Raw genomic sequence first — 19,447 nt, forward strand, 5'->3', positions numbered from 1 at the left:
GTTATGGATATAATAAAGCGGTAACAGAGGAGAAAATCAGGTCCATTGATTCCTAGGTAAACAAATAATAATATGAAGATGACTAATGGTGTTATTACTTAATCTATTTGAAGGCGGTTATAACATCCAACGATAACCCGCCAATATCCCGCAGATAGGCCGATTGACGCCTCTCTTGCCTTCTACCCAAGGAACAACCACGAATTTAAAAGCATGATGAGTAAAATGGCAATACGTTACTTCCCTGCTCGCATGCAGTCAGAGACGTTGCCATGGTAACCTGTAGGTTCGTTGTCGGTCTGTTGGTCACTCAATGCAGAGCATGTTACCAGCAGAAAATTGTAAATCTCTCCGTCATGTAAAGAGTAAGGTAAATTATGAACATAATGAAAGTTGTTTATAATGAAGAGACGTTTCACGTACGGTAAACGAAGTTTACAGAAAATTAATAGTATAAGAGAAAATGGAGGAAAACCATTCTGGTTTTCCTATAAACCCCCCGTCTATTCAACGATTTTAAAATGATATGCATATCGAAACCTTCCCCGGGATGAGTATACTCTAAATATGAAATTTGGTTGAGATCTATCGAGCCGTTTCGACGTGATGGTGGAAAAACCATTCTGGTTTTCCCAAAAAAACCCGTGTATTCAAAGATTTTAAAATGATATGCATATCGAAACCTTCCCCGGGAGGAGTATACTCTAAATATGAAGTTTGGTTGAGATCTATCCAGCCGTTTCGACGTGATGGTGGAAAAACCATTCTGGTTTTCCTATAAACCCCGGTGTGTTCAAAGATTTTAAAATGATATGCATGTCGAAACCTTCCCCGGGAGGAGTATACTCTAAATATGAAGTTTGGTTGAGATCTATCCAGCCGTTTCGACGTGATGGTGGAAAAACCATTCTGGTTTTCCTATAAACCCCCCGTGTATTCAAAGATTTTAAAATGATATGCATATCGAAACCTTCCCCGGGAGGAGTATACTCTAAATATGAAGTTTGGTTAAGATCTATCCAGCCGTTTCGACGTGATGGTGGAAAAACCATTCTGGTTTTCCTATAAACCCCCCGTGTATTCAAAGATTTTAAAATGATATGCATATCGAAACCTTCCCCGGGAGGAGTATACTCTAAATATGTAGTTTGGTTGAGATCTATCCAGCTGTTTCGACGTGATGGTGGAAAAAACCATTCTGGTTTTCCTATAAACCCCCCGTGTATTCAAAGATTTTAAAATGATATGCATATCGAAACCTTCCCCGGGATGAGTATACTCTAAATATGAAATTTGGTTGAGATCTATCCAGCCGTTTCGACGTGATGGTGGAAAAACCATTCTGGTTTTCCTATAAACCCCCCGTGTATTCAAAGATTTTAAAATGATATGCATATCGAAACCATTCCCGGGAGGAGTATACTCTAAATATGAAGTTTGGTTGAGATCTATCCAGCCGTTTCGACGTGATGGTGGAAAAACCATTCTGGTTTTCCTATAAACCCCCCGTGTATTCAAAGATTTTAAAATGATATGCATATCAAAACCTTCCCCGGGAGGAGTATACTCTAAATATGAAGTTTGGTTGAGATCTATCCAGCCGTTTCGACGTGATGGTGGAACAAACAGACAAACAAACAGACACGAACAATTTTATTTATATAGATTTTTGTCGGAGACATACTTTGTACCGTGGTGAATCAAACTGCATTTAACCAGGCTTTCACAGTATTTCCATGTGAGAACTAATTTCCTACAACTTTACATACTACATTAACCATGTGAAATGCACAGAAACAGAACATACCAGCATACCGCATACAACTCTTTCTTACTTGAAATGTTCAAAATGCCCCTCCGTCAGCCATACACAATACTCCACGGACACATTAGTGCATCCAGTATTCAAAGTGATGGTGGGTTGATGCACGTATCAGTGCTAATGAAAGCCATTTTTGTTGCAGAAAATGAGTTCTAACATGGAAATAAAGCATTTCTTGACCGCCGGGCTGAGTGGCTCAGACGGGTGAAGTGCTGGCCTTCTGACCCCAACTTGGCAGGTTCGATCCTTTTTTTTTTTTTTCAAGTTGATTTACGTCGCACCGACACAGATAGGTCTTGTGGGGACGATGGGACAAGAAAGGGATAGAAGTGGGAAGGAAGCGGCCATGGCCTTATTTAAGGTACAACCCCAGCATTTGCCTGGTGTGAAAATGGGAAACCACAGAAAAACCATCTTCAGGCCTACCGTCAGTGGGGCTCGAACCCACTTTCTTCCAAATAGGTTCGATCCTGGCTCAGTCCAGTGGTATTTGAAGGTGCTCAAGTACGTCATCCTCATGTCGGTAGATTTACTGGCACATAAAAGAACTCCTGCAGGACTAAATTCCAGCACCTTGGCGTCTCCAAAAACCATAAAAGTAGTTAGTGGGACATAAAGCAAATTGCATTATTAGCATTTCCTGACCTATGTCTATGTATCTATGTATGAAAAATGTTTCCTGAAAGTTTCACCTACCTTATAGTTACGCTGTTTATGCATACGTACATAGATGCTGAACAGTGTAAATCACTTATTTACTAAGCTCTTTTGTAACATGTGTTTATTTGCTTTGAAAACACTTACCTTAATTTCCCAGAGCCGATCCTGGTGCTCCTTGCTCATATTCATTGTGATGCTGATTGGTTCCTTGACGTTGTCTACGTCATAGTACACTGCAAACAAATTTTTTATTGTTCAGCTAAAAATGTTTAACCTTCAAGGGTCAGAATTTAATATATTAAATCCTGTAACATGTTGCCCTCGAGCAAATTTAATATACTGAACAGTCAAAGAGACAGCATTAACGGCACACACAGTACTCAAAAAGCTCAACAGATGGTACTAATTGACACTTTTAGCTCTGTCTGAATGGGGAATCCCCAAATACAGTCCCGTTATCACTTTCCTGGCTTATTAAAAGCAATGAGAAGCAATCTTCTTTAATTGTGCAAGTGTCATGAGCTTTGAGTCTGGATCTTTTTTACAATTTATGATATTACTTTGTGACATGGTGAGTAAAAGAAAAGTCAGTGAGCAAGAGACTGTTTCAATTTTCGACTCGACAGAAGTAGATGGAAGTGAGTTTTTGTGTTGGTAGTTGCAGAGTGGGTTGTTGTCCCATATGCTCTGTACTCTGACCGGCCAACCGAGCAGAGGAAAGTTCGCCATGGCTCTACTGTGGCTCTACGCCTTGCATTCAGGAGACGGGCCAGGGGCACAGTGCCGGACTTCACGCCTGGTCCCACCCGTCGGCTGTCCTGAGAATAGTTTTCCGTGGTTTTCTATTCTCCTGCACTGAGGCGAATGTCAGGACAGTTCATAGTATAGGCCACGGCCGCCTACCCCCTCACCTTCTCCGCACATCTCCTTCGCTGTAACAAATCTCCTGGCCTGAGAGACGGCGTCACCGTCTAAGAGGCCCACCTCCCCCATCAGGGGAGGAATGAAAACATTTAGTAGTTAGTTAGTTTTTGTGGGTAGACGCAGAGTGGGTTTCGGCCCTTGGGTTTCGTCCCTTAAGTGGCCACAGCTGGTCCGTGGTCCAACAGCTCTGTACTCTGGCCGGCCAACTGAGCAGAGGAGAGGTGGCCACAACTCTACCGTTGCTCTCCGCCTCTGCATTCGGGAGACGGGACAGGGCTGGACCTCACAGCTGGCCCCAACTGTCGGCTGTCCTGAGAATGGTTTTCCGTGTTTTTCCATTCTCCTGCACTAAGGCGAATGCCGGCACAGTTCGTAGTATAGGCCACAGCCGCCCACTTCCCTCACCTTCTCCTCACATCTCCTTCACCGTAACAAATCTTCCGGCCTGAGAGACGGCGTAACCGTCTAAGAGGCCCACCTCCCCCCTTCAGGGGAGGAATGAAAATGTTTAATGTTTAGAAGTAGTAGTAGTAGAGTTTTCGTTCGAAGTGTCAGAAGAAGGAAATTCAACTGGTGAGTCTTCTAAGTCAAGAGCGACTCAAGTGCTGATGAATGGACTGACATGAGTAATTTAAAGCCAGGACCTTCCACTCCCATTCTATACCTAATATAAATCAGAAATCAATTTTGCTGTCACATTTTGATATGGTAACTGAGCATATGGAGTATATATAATACTGTTTTATTCCTTGGTGAAAAACTAAAGTACAACCCGTTCCCGAAATATCTAGGAGTCACTCTGGAAAGAACTCTGAGGTACAAAGAACATCTCACCAAGCTCTCTCACAAAATCGCTACAAGGAATAACATCCTGCACAAGCTTTGTGGCAGTTCCTGGGAGCCTCGGCTGACTTCTTACGATTAACGGGTATAGTCTTGTCTACTCTGCAGTGGAATACTGTGCCCCGGTATGGCTGGAAAGTGCACATGTGCATAAAGTGGATACTAAGCTGAATGATACCATGCACTGCATAACTGGTACTGTAAAGTCAACACCTCGCCACTGGTTACCCGTACTTAGTCATATCCCACCACCCCACCTGAGGAGAAAGGAAGCTCTGCCGAGAGAAGCAAAGAAGATCTCGTTATCTCCCTCATTACCAGTTCACCAGGAATTTTGTTACCCATCGCCACAACAACTTTGATCTAGGAGACCAGCAAGTGTGCTGGCCAGCCAGCTCTTGAGGGATAATTTTAATCTAAACGGAGTTGGCGGGATGAGTGGTCAATTTCAACATCTAGAACAAATGCTCATGACCTAAATCCAACCCAGAAAATGAAGAGATTTGACCTCCCAAGAAAACTATGGTGTCGCCTCAACAGACTGAGAACTGGGCATGGACACTGCAATTTCTTATGCCATAAGTGGGGTTGGATGGATTCTCCAATGTTTAAATGCAGTGAAGAGGAGCAGACCATGGACCATGTCATCCTGCGCTGCCCTCTTCATGCCTACTCCAGAAGCCCCAGCGACCTGTTTCGTCCTTCAGAAAGTGCTGTAGAGTGGCTGAAACACTTGGACCTGGACTTATAAATTTGTAGTTATAATCACCATACGATTAAAATAAAAATAAAATGGCTGAATAAATTATATTCTATTCTAGAGAGATACTATATTAGTTTTCAAAATTTATGTGTTTAATTTCATGATTCAGCCCTGTAAATGTAAGAGTTGGCAATAGTGACTTGACAGAACTATCTTTGTGTTTAGTAAAATAATATATGATGTATATATACCTAGTAGAGTCCTTAAATTCGTGGACTGGCACCTAGAGCGTTGGCTATGAGGAGAAACAGTGAGTCTTACATGTTGTCACTGCCGTACAACATGGCGTACACTTACACAGAACCATTCTCTCCCTCAAAATAGTTGCCGTTGGCCTTTATGCATGTCTGCCAAAATTTGTATATTTGTTCGAAATACCGCTGAAAGATACCAGCAAGAAGGTCCCGTATGACTTCTCTTATGGTAGTAATGATCTCCTCAGCTGAATAAAATCTATGCTCATGCAGTTTTGCTTTCAATCTGGGAAAGAGAAGGCAACTGCATGGTGCGAGATCAGGTGAGTTGGTGGGTGTGGCAAAACAATGATGAGTTCCTCTTGGACAAGCACAGAGTGATGTGCCGAGGTGTTGTCATGTAGCAACAACCAGTTTTTCCTACGCCAAAGCTCAGGACGCTTATGACAAATTAAATCATGTAGATGGCGAAAGATCTCTTTGTAGCAGGTTTTATTGACAGTTGCTCCTTGTTGGATGAATTCCATGTGAACAATACCCAATGAGTCCAAAAACAGTTCAAGCATCATTGACCTCTCTTGTTGGTTTTTTTTTTTTTCCATTGTGGTGATGATGGAGATTTCCAGCTGGCCTATTGTCTCTTCAGTTGTGGGTCGTAAAGAAAACACCATGTTTCATCTTTTGTCATGATCTGGTTGAGAAACATCCCATCGTCGTCAGCGCTAGTGATCAGGTCACCGCAAATGGTCGTGCGATCGTCAAGTTGGTCTTGCATCAGGATGCCTGGCACACTGTGGTGGGTAACATGCAACATGTTCAGATCATCAGAGAGAATTTTGTGGTACCTACCATGGCTGAACACTACTGTTGCTGCAAGATCATCTATCGATTGGGAACGGTTGGCATGCACCAGCATACCCACTTTTACAATTTTGCATTAAGTTTGCACCGTTTATGGCTGACCAGTATGCTCATCATCCTCCCCGCAGAAAATGTTTGTGCCACTTAAGCACAGCACAGTGACCCATTGCATCATCACTGCACACTTGCTTCATCATCTGAAACATTTCACTAGCAGATTTGCCTAATTTTTGGCAGAATTTTACATTTGCCCGTTGTTCAAACTGTGACATTCTCAAGTTCTGCAGTGTGCATTCAACTTCCCTTCACAACAGAGACTGTACTTCTACTGACATTGTATGCACACAACTGCCTCTTGCTGAGACAAAAGAATGACTTGCACTGCATCATCCTGCGGCACAACCTGTCTGCTGTAGTGCACCACAACGACACCGTGTACCCAGTCCATGAACTTATTGACACCACTACGTAGTTTCTCCCAGAAAAAAGAAAGAGGATAATAATAAAGAGAAAGAGAAGAGAGTTGCGTCTTGAATTAAGTCGAGATATTATTTTTCTAAGGTAGATCTGTGACAAGGACGTGAGTGTCTTGTGAAAAAAGGACTTTATTAAAACTCCACCTAATCAACACTATAAGCAAGACATAAATTCTTAATCTACCTCATTAGAAGTAATACTAGTTTCCTTCAATATCTGACCATCCTCAGCTACATATAAAGAAACTTAAGAACTAAAAAACACAGTACATAATAAACAATGATGGAACTAGTACTACTACTAATGAGGTAGATTAAGAATTTGAGTATTTCTTATAGTGTTGATTAGGTGGGAGTTGTAATAAAGTCCTTTTTTCACATGAAATTGGGAAATCAACACTGATAATGAAAATTATAAACTACGATGAAAAGGACAGTGTCTGTTGTATATATGGTGGAGGGTAGTATTGTCTCTAGTGTGAGTTGCAGGGATGCTGGGGACAGCACAGACACCTGGTACTTGGGCCAAGGGAATTGACTCTTCATGAAAATCTCACATTCCGGCCAGAACAATTTCAAATAGACCTGGTCAGCACGACGGATCCTCTTGGTCATTCTTATTAGCTTTCAAGACCAGGGCTGCCATCTCACAATCAGATACCTCCTCACTTGTAATCACATAGGCTGAGTGTACCTCGAACCAGCCCTCAGATGCAGGTAAAAATCCCTGACCTGGCTGGGAATTGAACCTGGGGCCTCCAGGTAAGCAGCAGGCATGTTACCCCTACACTGCAGGGCCGGCAAGAGTTTAAGAGATATGATTTAAATATCAACCAGGCTAAGACGGTGGTGATGAAGTTACAGAGGGGAGATGACAAACCAAAAATCAGAATAAATGACACCAAACTGGACAGTGTTCCAACATTTAAGTACGTGGATAGTATCAAAAGCCAACATTGCAAAATATGAGGTGGACAGTCGAATTGGCAAGGCGACTCAATTTTACTACCAAGTAAAACAACTGTTTTTGGATAAACAAGTACTATTGGAAGCTAAGATGACATTATATAAATCATATTATGCACCTATCATCACGTATAGCTTGTAAACTACCACAGTAATGAGACAAGATAATCAAAACTCCAAGATGCAGAAATGAAGTTCCTACACACCATGATACAGAAGACCAGGAAGGACAAGTTCAGGAATGAAGATGTCTGAGAGGAGGTAGGAATAGGAGATATCCTACTACAGAGGATCCAAAAAGCAAGACTGAAGTGGTTTGGCTATATAAGAAGGATGAGTGCAAGAGGGACTGCAAGAAGATAGTATGAAAGAGAAATAAAAGGAAAAAGACCAGTAGACAGACCCAGAGAAAAATGGACTGATCTGGTGAAGAAAGATGTCGAGAAGAGAGGACAAGATTGGGAAAGATTACACGAGAACAGTGGTTTATGGGCAGACCAAGATGGAGGAGGCTCGTACACCACACCCGGGCAACTGGAGATTGTCAATGATGATGATGATGAATATGATGAAGAAACTTTATTGGATGTTCACAATAAAAATAAGTATTTTTCTGTTTCAAGGCTGAAAAGAAACGTCACAAGTTTGCGATTTGAATCAACCTTGGGTAAACCTTGACTGTCAGAGGTTAGAAGAAACCTTCCGGGAGATAATACTTCCAGTGCTGTCTGATGTTTTGTACACACAGCTGTTTGTGTTTGTTTGATAATCATGAATGACTATGTTTCTGAAAATACTGAATTTGGAATAGTTAGCTTCTGTCACCATCTCTATTTCTACTGAAATAATGATTCTACCCCTGTCATTCATTTGAAACATAAATTTGTAAACTAATTTGGTTCAATGGGAGAAGACATTGAAATTTGTATGTTTTCAGTTGAAGGTTTCCTTATATACATGTGGTCTTGTAGAATTTTTTCACAGAACATTTTTTGTACTGGATAATTCTTACACACAGTTTGAGGAGCAGTGTTAAGCCGAGCCTCAGGAAAGCTCTTTCCATATATAGCGGAGGGTTTCTACTCTTCAAAAATATAAACACTGTTTTGTGAACAATCATTTAAAGATATGTATGTGGTTCTCCAGACATTTTTGTAGAATATTTTATGCTCTACAATCCTTACACATGTAGTTTGTGGACGTCTTTAACAGTTTAGAGAGCCTAAGTTGACAAAGTGTTGACGCGTCATCGATTTCTTTGAGTTGTCTCCCAGAAATGGTTACTCCTCAGGTTTCCTTTCATCACAGTTTAATATTTTTATACATGAAAACCTTCCTGTTTTGATCCTGTAGGTAAGAGCAAAAACTACTTAACCCATTCTTGAGTTATAACCAGACACCAATATATGCATAGGTCTACATACTTACATATGACAGATGTTCAGTTCTATGTAAGTAGTGAAGAGAGATACCTTGACTTCTATTACAGTATGCATTACTGGAATTTAATTAATTATCATTGAAAACCTACAACCTGTTTTTCAGTCTTTGACTGGGTCAGGGATGTAATGAATGGACCAGATATAGGCTATTATTACAATGGGGTCGCCACTCCCAAGGTGATATTAATGACTGATAAATGCTATGAAATGATAATGGAGAGTATTGCTGGAATGAAAGATGACAGGGAAAACCAGAGTACCCGGAGAAAAACCTGCCTGCCTCCGCTTTGTCCAGCACAAATCTCACATGGAGTGACCAGAATTTGAACCACGGTATGCAGCGGTGAGAGGCTGACGCACTACCGTCTGAGCCACAGAGGCTCTTTAATTAATTATCATTATTTGGATTCTATATCGTATGCAATTATCTTCATATTGGTCTGTACTGATACAATTACAATAGATAGATAGATGTTGATTAGGTGGAATCCTTATATCTATCTATTGAAATTTGGATTCTGTTTCACTAAGTGCTAGCTTAAATTCTGAAATCATTTTAATTACCTACTGTACTAGGATCAAATCCTTTCTTTACATTGCAAATGGGCTTGTTTTTCTCTTTCACATATTCTATTCAGACCTCCTGAAATGAATTTGTATTATTAAAACTCCATGGAAAATTTCTTCTCTCTTTTTGAATGCAGCTTACATCGATAGGTTACTTGAAGAGCAATAAAATTCAGTACCCACCATGCTGCCCACTGTTATATCCGCACAGGCGAAGCTCTCGTGAAATTCCACCTTTCATTATGAACACATCTGTATCACAAACACCAGTGCGGCGATTTGGTTGTCCCTAAAATACACAACAGAAAAGAATAGTTAAATTCTACAATAGTAATTTTATCATTAAAAAATATCATTACTGATTAAAAAAGAACAGTTGTTGAAAAACCCAACTACTGTAATTACTTTTAAATTATAACCAAACATTAAACACTACTTGCAGTTACACTTTTTCATATTTCAAATGTTATAACTTACATAATATCTCAGTAATTAGTTGTTTTAACAATTGAATATGAAACTCACCAAACTGAAGTGTACAAAGTCCAGTCGAATCTGGCTGATGGAAGGAGCTATCTTTCTCACATACAGTGTACAAACTGCTGGCGAGTTCACCAAGCCGGGGAAGTGTGGATTTACGAAATAAGTTATGTTGTTGTAAGCTTCTTGATCACAGGATGCAGTGACTGAAAAGAGAAAATAATAACTGCTCTCATTTGCCAATACCTATTCTCCTTGTGGGAGAGGGCAGTAGAATGTATCAACAGTATCCCTGCCTGTCTTAAGGGGCCAACTCCCATGGGCTCCCAACTTGGAAGCATGGGTTGGTGACCATGGATTCCCTAGCTGAGTCTGACATTTATTCCAATTTCTTGTGCCAGGCTCATCAGTTTCACCTTTCTTTATGTCTGGTTCCATGGCTAAATGTTTAGCATGCTGGCCTTTGGTTACAGGGGTCCCGGGTTTGATTCCTGGCAGGATCAGGAATTTTAACCATAATTGGTTAAATTTGCTGGCATGGGGGCTGGGTTTAAGTGTCATCTTCATCATCATTTCATCACCACCACCACCACCACCACCACCATGCGCAATCACCTACGGGCATTAAATCAAAATACCTGCTTCTGGCGAGCCAAACTTATCCTCGGACGCTCCCGGCACTAAAAGCCATTCACCATTTCATTACCTTTCCCGCACAACCTCCTTTGGTTAACTCTTATTTTCTTCTAGGTTGGCTGTATTTACAAGGCCAAGGGAGTTTTTCATTTTCACGCTTTTCATTATCCTCTCTTTTCTATCGTTGATACCGGTACCCTCATTCTCTTTCATCTTTCCCCCTGATTAGTGTTAAGAGAGGATATTTGCCCAGATATACTTCCTGTTAACACAGTAGAAGCTTGATTTAATGCGGTTGTTGGAGGGACATGCTTTACTCCGCATTATAGCTGAACTGCAGTAAATGGAAAAATGGCCTATAGAATGACAAAAGATTGAAAAAGAAATGGCAGTAGCCTGTCACTATTGTAACGGTCGCAGGGTTTCGAGGATTTCGTAAACTTACTTGTTAAGTTGTTTTCGCTGTTTCAGCTAACCACCAACTGAGCATGTGAGTCAACACAGCGCCATTTTATAACATAGTATGCGTATGATGTCACATATTTAGCACAAATTTTCCCTTACTTTGAAGTGCTATTTCCTGAAAACTGCATTTCATGTTTTCGGTTTCTTTTTGTTTGCAACAGGTAGTCTCCTCTTTTGTCTGTCGATTGAGACATTAAACATAATCATAAGTTAAATACTCTCGGTGATATGCGCGTTCTACCCGCTCACTAAAAGCGTTTTCAAATTTTTATTTCCATGTACCCATTGTCGAGGAACATAAATCTACGTTAAAATAGTAGGTTACAAGAGAACCAGTGGTGTATGCTGGGATCAAGATGTGGGCTACCACTAGAGTTAGGTTAGCCCACCCCTTTTCGATAGTTGGTTTAGTGAACATCAAGCCTTAAGCGTTTTGAGCTGCAGCCAATAGCCAACGGAGAAGCCTGCTGTATTGTCAAGGCTGCTTCACAAGCTACTGCGCTCTGCCACTGTCAATACTCAACACCTGATCAGTCGAGATGGTAGCCTAAGGTTTGTATGTATGTTGGGTATTCAGTCCAAAGGCTGGTTGGATCCTCAACTGGTTCACCCTTACCTGTCATAGATGGCCTAGGTGTCACTGAAGAGGCGTACTAGGGAAATGAGGAGTGATGTAGTTTCCCGTTGCTTTCCTCACTGAGCCAGACGTTGCTATTGCACATCAGTCTGCCAAGCCCACTGAAATGCGTGCACCAACCGACCCTATGAGCGACATTTTCACACCATTCATAGCAGGGACTGGCTGCATAAGGAATGGCATTACTAGTGTCACTCATACCTCAGCCACTTTCATATTGTCAAAGCCAAGAATAAGACTGAGACAGGTCAATCAAAGTAACAATTTTATTCTAGCCCATACCAGAAGACATAGCATACTGTAAACACTACATCTTGCCAGCAAAGGTCTAGCCTAAGGTTTAGCAAATTGAAGTCCGGCTTTGTGGCTAGATGGATAGAATGCTTGTCTTTCGTCCGATGGCCCCGGTTCAATTTTCAGAATAACCCCATCATACTGTTAATTCCCCTGGCTTGGGGACTGGGTGTTTATGATGTCGTTGCCATTCATTTTATTTTCATTAGGTCACCACCAAGCCTATATTGATGCCATGCACCATTATTATTATTATTATTATTATTATTATTATTATTATTATTATTATTATTATTATTATTATTATTATTATTATTATTATTAAATAAAAATGTTGAATTTTACAGCGGTCGTACCAATCGTTCACTGGTTAATTAGCTTCCTCCAGAGCTCAGTGGTGGTGTCCGACCCATGATCACGGGTTCGATTCCAACCAACAAAAGAGAACACTAAACCTGAAAGATTGCATTTCATTTTAGCAAATCTTCCTATAAAAATAAAACGATATTACTCCTATAACAGCAGCCCTGCCGTGTCTTCCTACAAGGATGTAGAAGTAAACGGGAGTGAAATACCAGCACTCTGTTATCTATATAATTAATTCAGAAGTATGAGGTGAGGGAGTACATACGATGAGTAACGCATGGTTGATAGTTATCAGTGGCGATCTGATGGACCGAAGCCTAGCACACACACACACACACACACACGCGCGCGCACACGGTCCCCGCGCCTGTCAGGCATACAGCAGCATGCCGCGCAAGAGAGGTACGAGAGCCTGGGCTGCAATATCAGTCTCGAAGCCTTGCTCTCCGAAATACGTGCGACGTTTTCTCTCATTTCTTTCAAGGTTTGTAAATGGAATAACGTGTCAGATGCTTACATTATAATGTGCTTTAGATTTCCATCGTTCGCAATTGAGGTTTGGGCTTCACTGATAGCCTTGGTAGCCCGCAGTATACGCCACTCAAGAGAACACATGTTTATGGAAGACACTGTACCTAAAATATACACATTCGACATTCCATTCTTCACAGAATCGATTATGTTCAATTTATCGTTCACAGAGCATGGTACACTTTTATTTCTTGTGACATCGCAGCACCTGAACCAAACTCAATGCTTAACTAGGAGATTGTCTAATAAAAGCTAAACAACCAACACGGTTACTTGCTTTGTACGCACGGGTGCAGGCGAAGGTGATGTGGGAAGGCCATCTTAACTTAACCCTATGCACACAGAAGCTTGGCCAATTGTTTGTGCCCCATTATTTCTGTGAATAGACAGCCAGGCAGTTTCTAAAACCCCATCCACTCAACCCTAGAAATACTGTTTAGCGTAGAGTCGGTAATCCCTGTATGTAGTTCGTTACAACATTTTTAAAACATGAGGATTCTATTGATGATTTTTGTTGGAGACATACTTTGTACCGCGTTTAATTTGAACCCGCGGTAAATCGGACCACGTTTGACCGGGCTTCCACTGGACAATAATCATCAATATCTGTCCTTTTCATGCACAGTTTAGCTTTTAAATTACATTCCGAACATTCATTCATTGATCTTTCCTGCTCTCTGTCAGAAATGGTCTGACCGAGCAAGTGGCTGCATGGTTTGGGGTTACGTAGCTGTTAGCTTGCATTTGGGAGATAGTGAATTCGAACCCTACTATCAACAGCCCTGAGAATGGTTTTCCAGGTTTTCCATTTTCACACTAGGCTATACCTTATTACGGCCAAGGTAGCTTCCTTCTCATATATATATATATATATAAAAAAAAAAAAAAAGAAAAAAAAGGAAGTAGTGTGAAAACCAACTTTTACAGCTTGAAAACACATCATAGAAGATCGGAGAGCTTTCAGCACAATAGTTGCCAAGCACAAATTCCAAGAGAAATCTAAGAAGAAAACTGGTAGGAAGTGGTCCACAAAACGCAAGATGCAATACAGTGCGCTCATGAACAGATTTTGGGAGGCCAACGAACAAGTTCAAACGCGCTCTTTGAATGGGCATAACGAAAAAATAAAATAAAAATAATAAACATCATCATAATCATAATTTCATGTGGCTATTTCTAGCCTGATGCAGCCCTTGCAAGGTGGACCCTCCGCGGAGGGTGGGTGGCATCTGCCGTATATAGGAGACAGCGTGTTATTGTAGTGGAGGATACTGTTATGCGGCGTGTGAGGTGGAGACAGTATAAACACCCAGTCCCCAAACCAATGGAATTAACCAGTTAAGGTTACCAAAGCCGGGAATCGAACGCGGGGTAAATAATAATAATAATAATAATAATAATAATAATAATAATAATAATAATAATAAATCATCATCCTGTGGGGGTTTCAGCCTGTTCCCCTATCGGGCGCGTCCCAGGTGGCGGATCGGGAGGCTCGCCGGACTTGTCCGGAGGGTTTGAGGGAAATAAAATACCTCTCGCGGACCAAAAACAGGCACAGCTCGCGAACATCTTCAGCAACCTCTGAAGCTCACTACTTCAGTTGTAACCATGATACCGACATAGATTGATGTCCCCAATACTTTTAACTTACCGAGCTCGATAGCTGCAGTCGCTTAAGTGCGGCCAGTATCCAATAATCGGGAGATCGTGGGTTCGAGCCCCACTGTCGGCAGGCCTGAAGATGGTTTTCCGTGGTTTCCCATTGTCACACCAGGCAAATGCCGGGGCTGTACCTTAATTAAGGCCACGGCCGCATCCTTCCACTTCCTAGGCAGTTCCCATCCCATCGTCGCCATAAGACCTATCTGTGTCGGTGCGACGTAAAAACAACAACAACAACAACAACAACTTTTAACTTGATAGCATGATGGAATCAACCTACAATATAATTACCCCAGGCCCTAGTAGGCATACTAGTTTTTCTCGGGTCATCGGATTCTGGGGGACCGAGAACATCATGCGGGAATGTATCGGTGCTTCTCAAATCTCTTCGCCCAAAATGCAAAACTTCGGAAAACTGGGAAGTTAAAGCAATTAACAGACATGTTAGATAACTTAAACAACCAAATTTTAGCACTTCAGAAAACCAGATACACGGATGAAAATCATTTTGACTCAGGAAATTATAGAATTTACAAAGGCAAGGCAGCAGTCTCCCTTCATAAGAGACCATTACAATTTGGCACAGGATTCGCTGTAAGAAGAAACATTGTAAACTCAGTACTTAACTTTTCTTCGCCTTCTGAAAGAATTTCAACACTATCCATTAAATCAGGAAAGAAAGCTTATACATTACTTAATGCGCATACACCCACCAATAACTACAATCAAAAAGATCCACAAATGGTGGAAGACTTCTGGGAACTGCTAGAAGAAACTACAGCCACAATTCCAAATCATCATATAAAAATTCTATTAGGAGATTTCAATGCCCAAATTGGTAGGGAAAAGAAATTCAGGACCATTGTAGGACTATACCCAGCGCACAATAGAACTAATAAAAATGGAGAAAGATTAATTGCTTTTTGCAAAAATTTTGATCTCAAATTACTGTCAACACATTTCCGGGCGCTTCCACACAAGAAAACAACCTGGAGATCCCCAAATTGTCACTTGGGAGAATTTCAACTAGATCATGTCGCTATTTCCAAGAAAAATCAAAAAGAAATTATGAATGTTAAAAAAGTGATCATTGACTCTGACCACCATCTATCCTTAATCAAGGTCAAATTTCAACCAAACAGGTCCAAACCCAGAATAACAAAAAACCTGCGTGTCGATCCGGAATTTCTTAAACAGAACACTAGTACCTTCATTGAAAGTATTCCTACTCACAATCCTTCGAACTGGTTAGAACTCAAAGACATACTTTTGAAGGCTTCTCGAAATGTTGGCACACCACCCAGGAAACGCAAACATAGGTGGTGGAAAGAAACTTGCGACAAGGCCATAAACTTTAGAACTAAAGCCTGGCAGAATTGGAATTCTCATAAAACTGAACAAACCGGGCAGAAATTCACCAAAATACAGAAACAAACATAAAAAATTATCAGGTCTGAAAAACGCAAATACGAACACTACAGATGGGCAGAAATTGAACAAGATTTTACAAAAAACAATACACGAAACTTCTACAAAACTTTCAGAGAAGAATTATCAAATTATCAGGCACCTTGTCTTTGCTTCAAACGCCTATATGGGACATTGGAAACGAATAATCAAGAGAACTGCAAACTTCTAGCAGCTTATTTCCAGGATCTTTTAAACTGTGAATCCCCTAAAGAACAACTCACCTTTGAAAAACCCTTATCTAATCAAGATTCAGAACCCCCAACACTGGAAGAAGTCAAAGAAATAATCCATGGACTCAAAAATAATAAAGCCCTGGGGCAAGATGGTATAATTGCCGAAATGCTGAAGATAGGAGGTGACAGCGTAGCCCGGAAAATCCACTCGATTCTTGAGAACATCTGGATCAATGAAGAAATTCCGGAAGATTGGAAATGTGCGCTAATCCATCCACTACACAAGAAAGGGGATAAAACGAACATCAATAATTATAGAGGAATTAGCTTGATACCAGTTGCTTACAAAATTTTTTCCAAAGCCTTGCTCACTAGACTTGAGAAACAAACAGACCATCTAATTGGTGAATATCAGGCAGGTTTCCGAAAAGGAAGATCTTGTACAGAACAAATCCTTAATCTCAAAACTATCCTCCAAATGCGCAAAACCAGACAAACAGTCATTACTTTTGTAGATTTCAGAAAAGTATATGACTCTATAGACCGTCAAACATTTTTCAATACTCTAGAAGAATTTCAAGTGGATAAGAAAACAAGAAAATTAATCAAAAAACATTAACTGGCACAACTTCAAAAGTTAAATTCCTAGGCGAAATATCTGAGCCTTTTCCTGTTAACACCGGGGTCCGTCAAGGGGATGGTTTATCGCCGTTACTGTTTAACTTGGTACTTGAGAAAGTAATCATTACCTGGGAAAAGGAAACTAAAGGAATAACCCTTGGAAGACTACGTAAAGACAGAATTCACGTGCAATGCCTGGCCTTTGCTGATGACATAGCAATCCTTTCCAATAATAGGCATGATGCAATTCATTCCATTGACAAACTGCATGAAATTGCCATCAAAACGGGACTTAAAATTTCATATGAGAAAACTCAGTACATGGAAGGAGCCTCACGATACTTAGATGGGCAACCTATGATAACTAAATTTGGCAAAATTGTTCAAGTGAACCAATTTAAATGTTTGGGAGAAATTATTCAGCCTTCTGGTTTAAACCGCGAAGCAAATAAAGAAAGAATTTCCAAATTACAGAAAGCATACAGGATCACTTGGAACAGGTATAATAAAAAAATCAATATCTCGGAATGCAAAACTTAGACACTATAATACAGTGATCAAACCTGAAGCGTTATATGCCTCAGAAACCTTAATCATTGGTGGTGGATCTTTAACCAAAGACATTGAGAAACAAGAAAGGAAAATTTTACGAAAATTTTTGGCCCAGTTTGTATAGATGGAATATGGAGAAAAAAATCATCCCAGGAGCTATATTGTCATTCTGAAAAAAATTCTCACACTTTTCGGAAAATACGTTTGAAATTTTATGGACACATTATCAGAATGAACACTAACAGGCTAACTAAAAGAATTTTCAACCTGGCCCTTTCGTCTAAAACCAAGAACAGCTGGCTTCGTGAAACTGAAACAGATCTCCAGAAGATCAACATCTCAGAAGACATTGTACAGGACAGATGCAAATTTAGAACTAAAATCGACAATCACCACTTTGAAGACAAACCCAACACCAGAGGATGAAGAGATTTTGGGAGGAAAAGAAGGCCAACACATCAGCTAAGCAAGTTCAACCGTGCTCCTGAGTAGGGCATAACGATATAATAATAATAATAATAATAATAATAATAATAATAATAATAATAATAATAATAATAATAATAATAATAATAATAATATTAATAATAATAATAATAATAATAATAATAATAATAATAATAATAATAATGATGATGATGATGGTTTGCTGTTCCACTATACTTTGTCCGCCTCTTTGGTGTAGTGGTGAGTGTGATTAGCTGCCACCCCCGGAGGCCCGGGTTCGATTCCCGGCTCTGCCACGAAATTTGAAAAGTGGTATGAGGGCTGGAACGGAGTCCACTCAGCCTCGGGAGGTCAACTGAGTAGAGGTGGGTTCGATTCCCACCTCAGTCATCCTGGAAGTGGTTTTCCGTGGTTTCCCATTTCTCCTCCAGGCAAATGCCGGGATGGTACCTAACTTAAGGCCATGGTCGCTTCCTTCTCTATCCCTTCCAATCTTCCCATCCCCCACTAAGCCCCCTGTTCAGATTAGCAGGTGAGGCCGCCTGGTCCCCATTTGTATCCCCCGACCCAGAGTCGGAAGCTCCAGGACACTGCCCTTGAGGCGGTAGAGGTGGAATCCCTCGCTGAGTCTGAAGGAAAACTGACCCTGGAGGGTAAACAGATTAAGCAGAAGAAGAAGAAGAAGTTCCACTATACTTTATGGATTTCGTAGTCGCCGAGGTGCCAGAACTTTGACCCATAGAAGTTCTTTATGCACTGGTAAATCTATCGAACCTTTACCTCTCTGGACTAGGCCAAGATCGAACCCGCCAGTTTGGGATCAGAAGATCAAGGCCAGGGTTCTACCGTCTGAGCTACTCATCCCTGACCATGCTTATGATGAGTCGTAGGTAGGAATGCTTATAGCAGAACTCTGATGGCACCTATCGTAGAAGCCTGCAGTGCAAGGAAATGTAATGATGTCGCTGGAATACATGTATCGATTATTTTTTCAGGTATTATTTTGCATTATTGTAATTTCTTCTACTCCCGTTAACAAGTATTTGGCCGTACTTTACCTAATTAGAATTAACCCTGTAAATGTGACTTTATTTAAAATTAAGGTACTGTATGGTGCATATCATTATAACTTGTGATTTCACCAATCGAGCCATTTGAGAAAAAAATGCTCAATACCTCTACCCCACACTTCAAGAAATGCAGCATTGACCCTTGGAATGGTGGAAGATAATAAGGCTTCCACTATCCGTAACCTTGGCCCTTGCGCCTTTGCCCCCAGGAATTAACCTGATACTCATTTTCGGGGTAGGCTTAGTGAATCTCAGGGCCATTGCGCACCTCCGGGAGTGGAAACTTCGTTTCTTAAATGTTTCGACTTCTTGAGGGGGAATCGCACCAACGTCCTTGCGGATGAACAGAGTACACCTTTACCGCCTCGGCCAGGCAACCCCTCTACACTAAGAAAGCCCTGAAGATGGTTTTCCGTGGTTTCCCATTTTCACACCAGGCTAATACTGGGGTTGTACCTCAAATTGAGGCTACGGCCGCTTCCTTCCCGATCCTCGCCCTTTCCTATCCCATCGTCGTCGTAA

The 19,447-nt window shown here is 41.0% G+C and overlaps 1 protein-coding gene across 1 annotated transcript in view; it reads right to left on the bottom strand.

Moving 5' to 3' along the window:
* The window catches only part of LOC136857327 (uncharacterized), a 109,865-nt gene that overhangs the window by 46,164 nt on the left and 44,254 nt on the right, over positions 1-19,447 (bottom strand). The window contains exons 4-6 of the mRNA XM_068225033.1: positions 10,044-10,204; positions 9,702-9,807; positions 2,627-2,715 (exon numbers count right to left, since the gene is read on the bottom strand). Coding sequence (XP_068081134.1) covers positions 2,627-2,715; positions 9,702-9,807; positions 10,044-10,204 — 356 coding nt within the window. The remainder of the gene's footprint in view (positions 1-2,626; positions 2,716-9,701; positions 9,808-10,043; positions 10,205-19,447) is intronic.

This window comes from Anabrus simplex, chromosome 1, assembly GCF_040414725.1.
Source record: "Anabrus simplex isolate iqAnaSimp1 chromosome 1, ASM4041472v1, whole genome shotgun sequence".
NCBI lineage: Eukaryota > Metazoa > Arthropoda > Insecta > Orthoptera > Tettigoniidae > Anabrus > Anabrus simplex.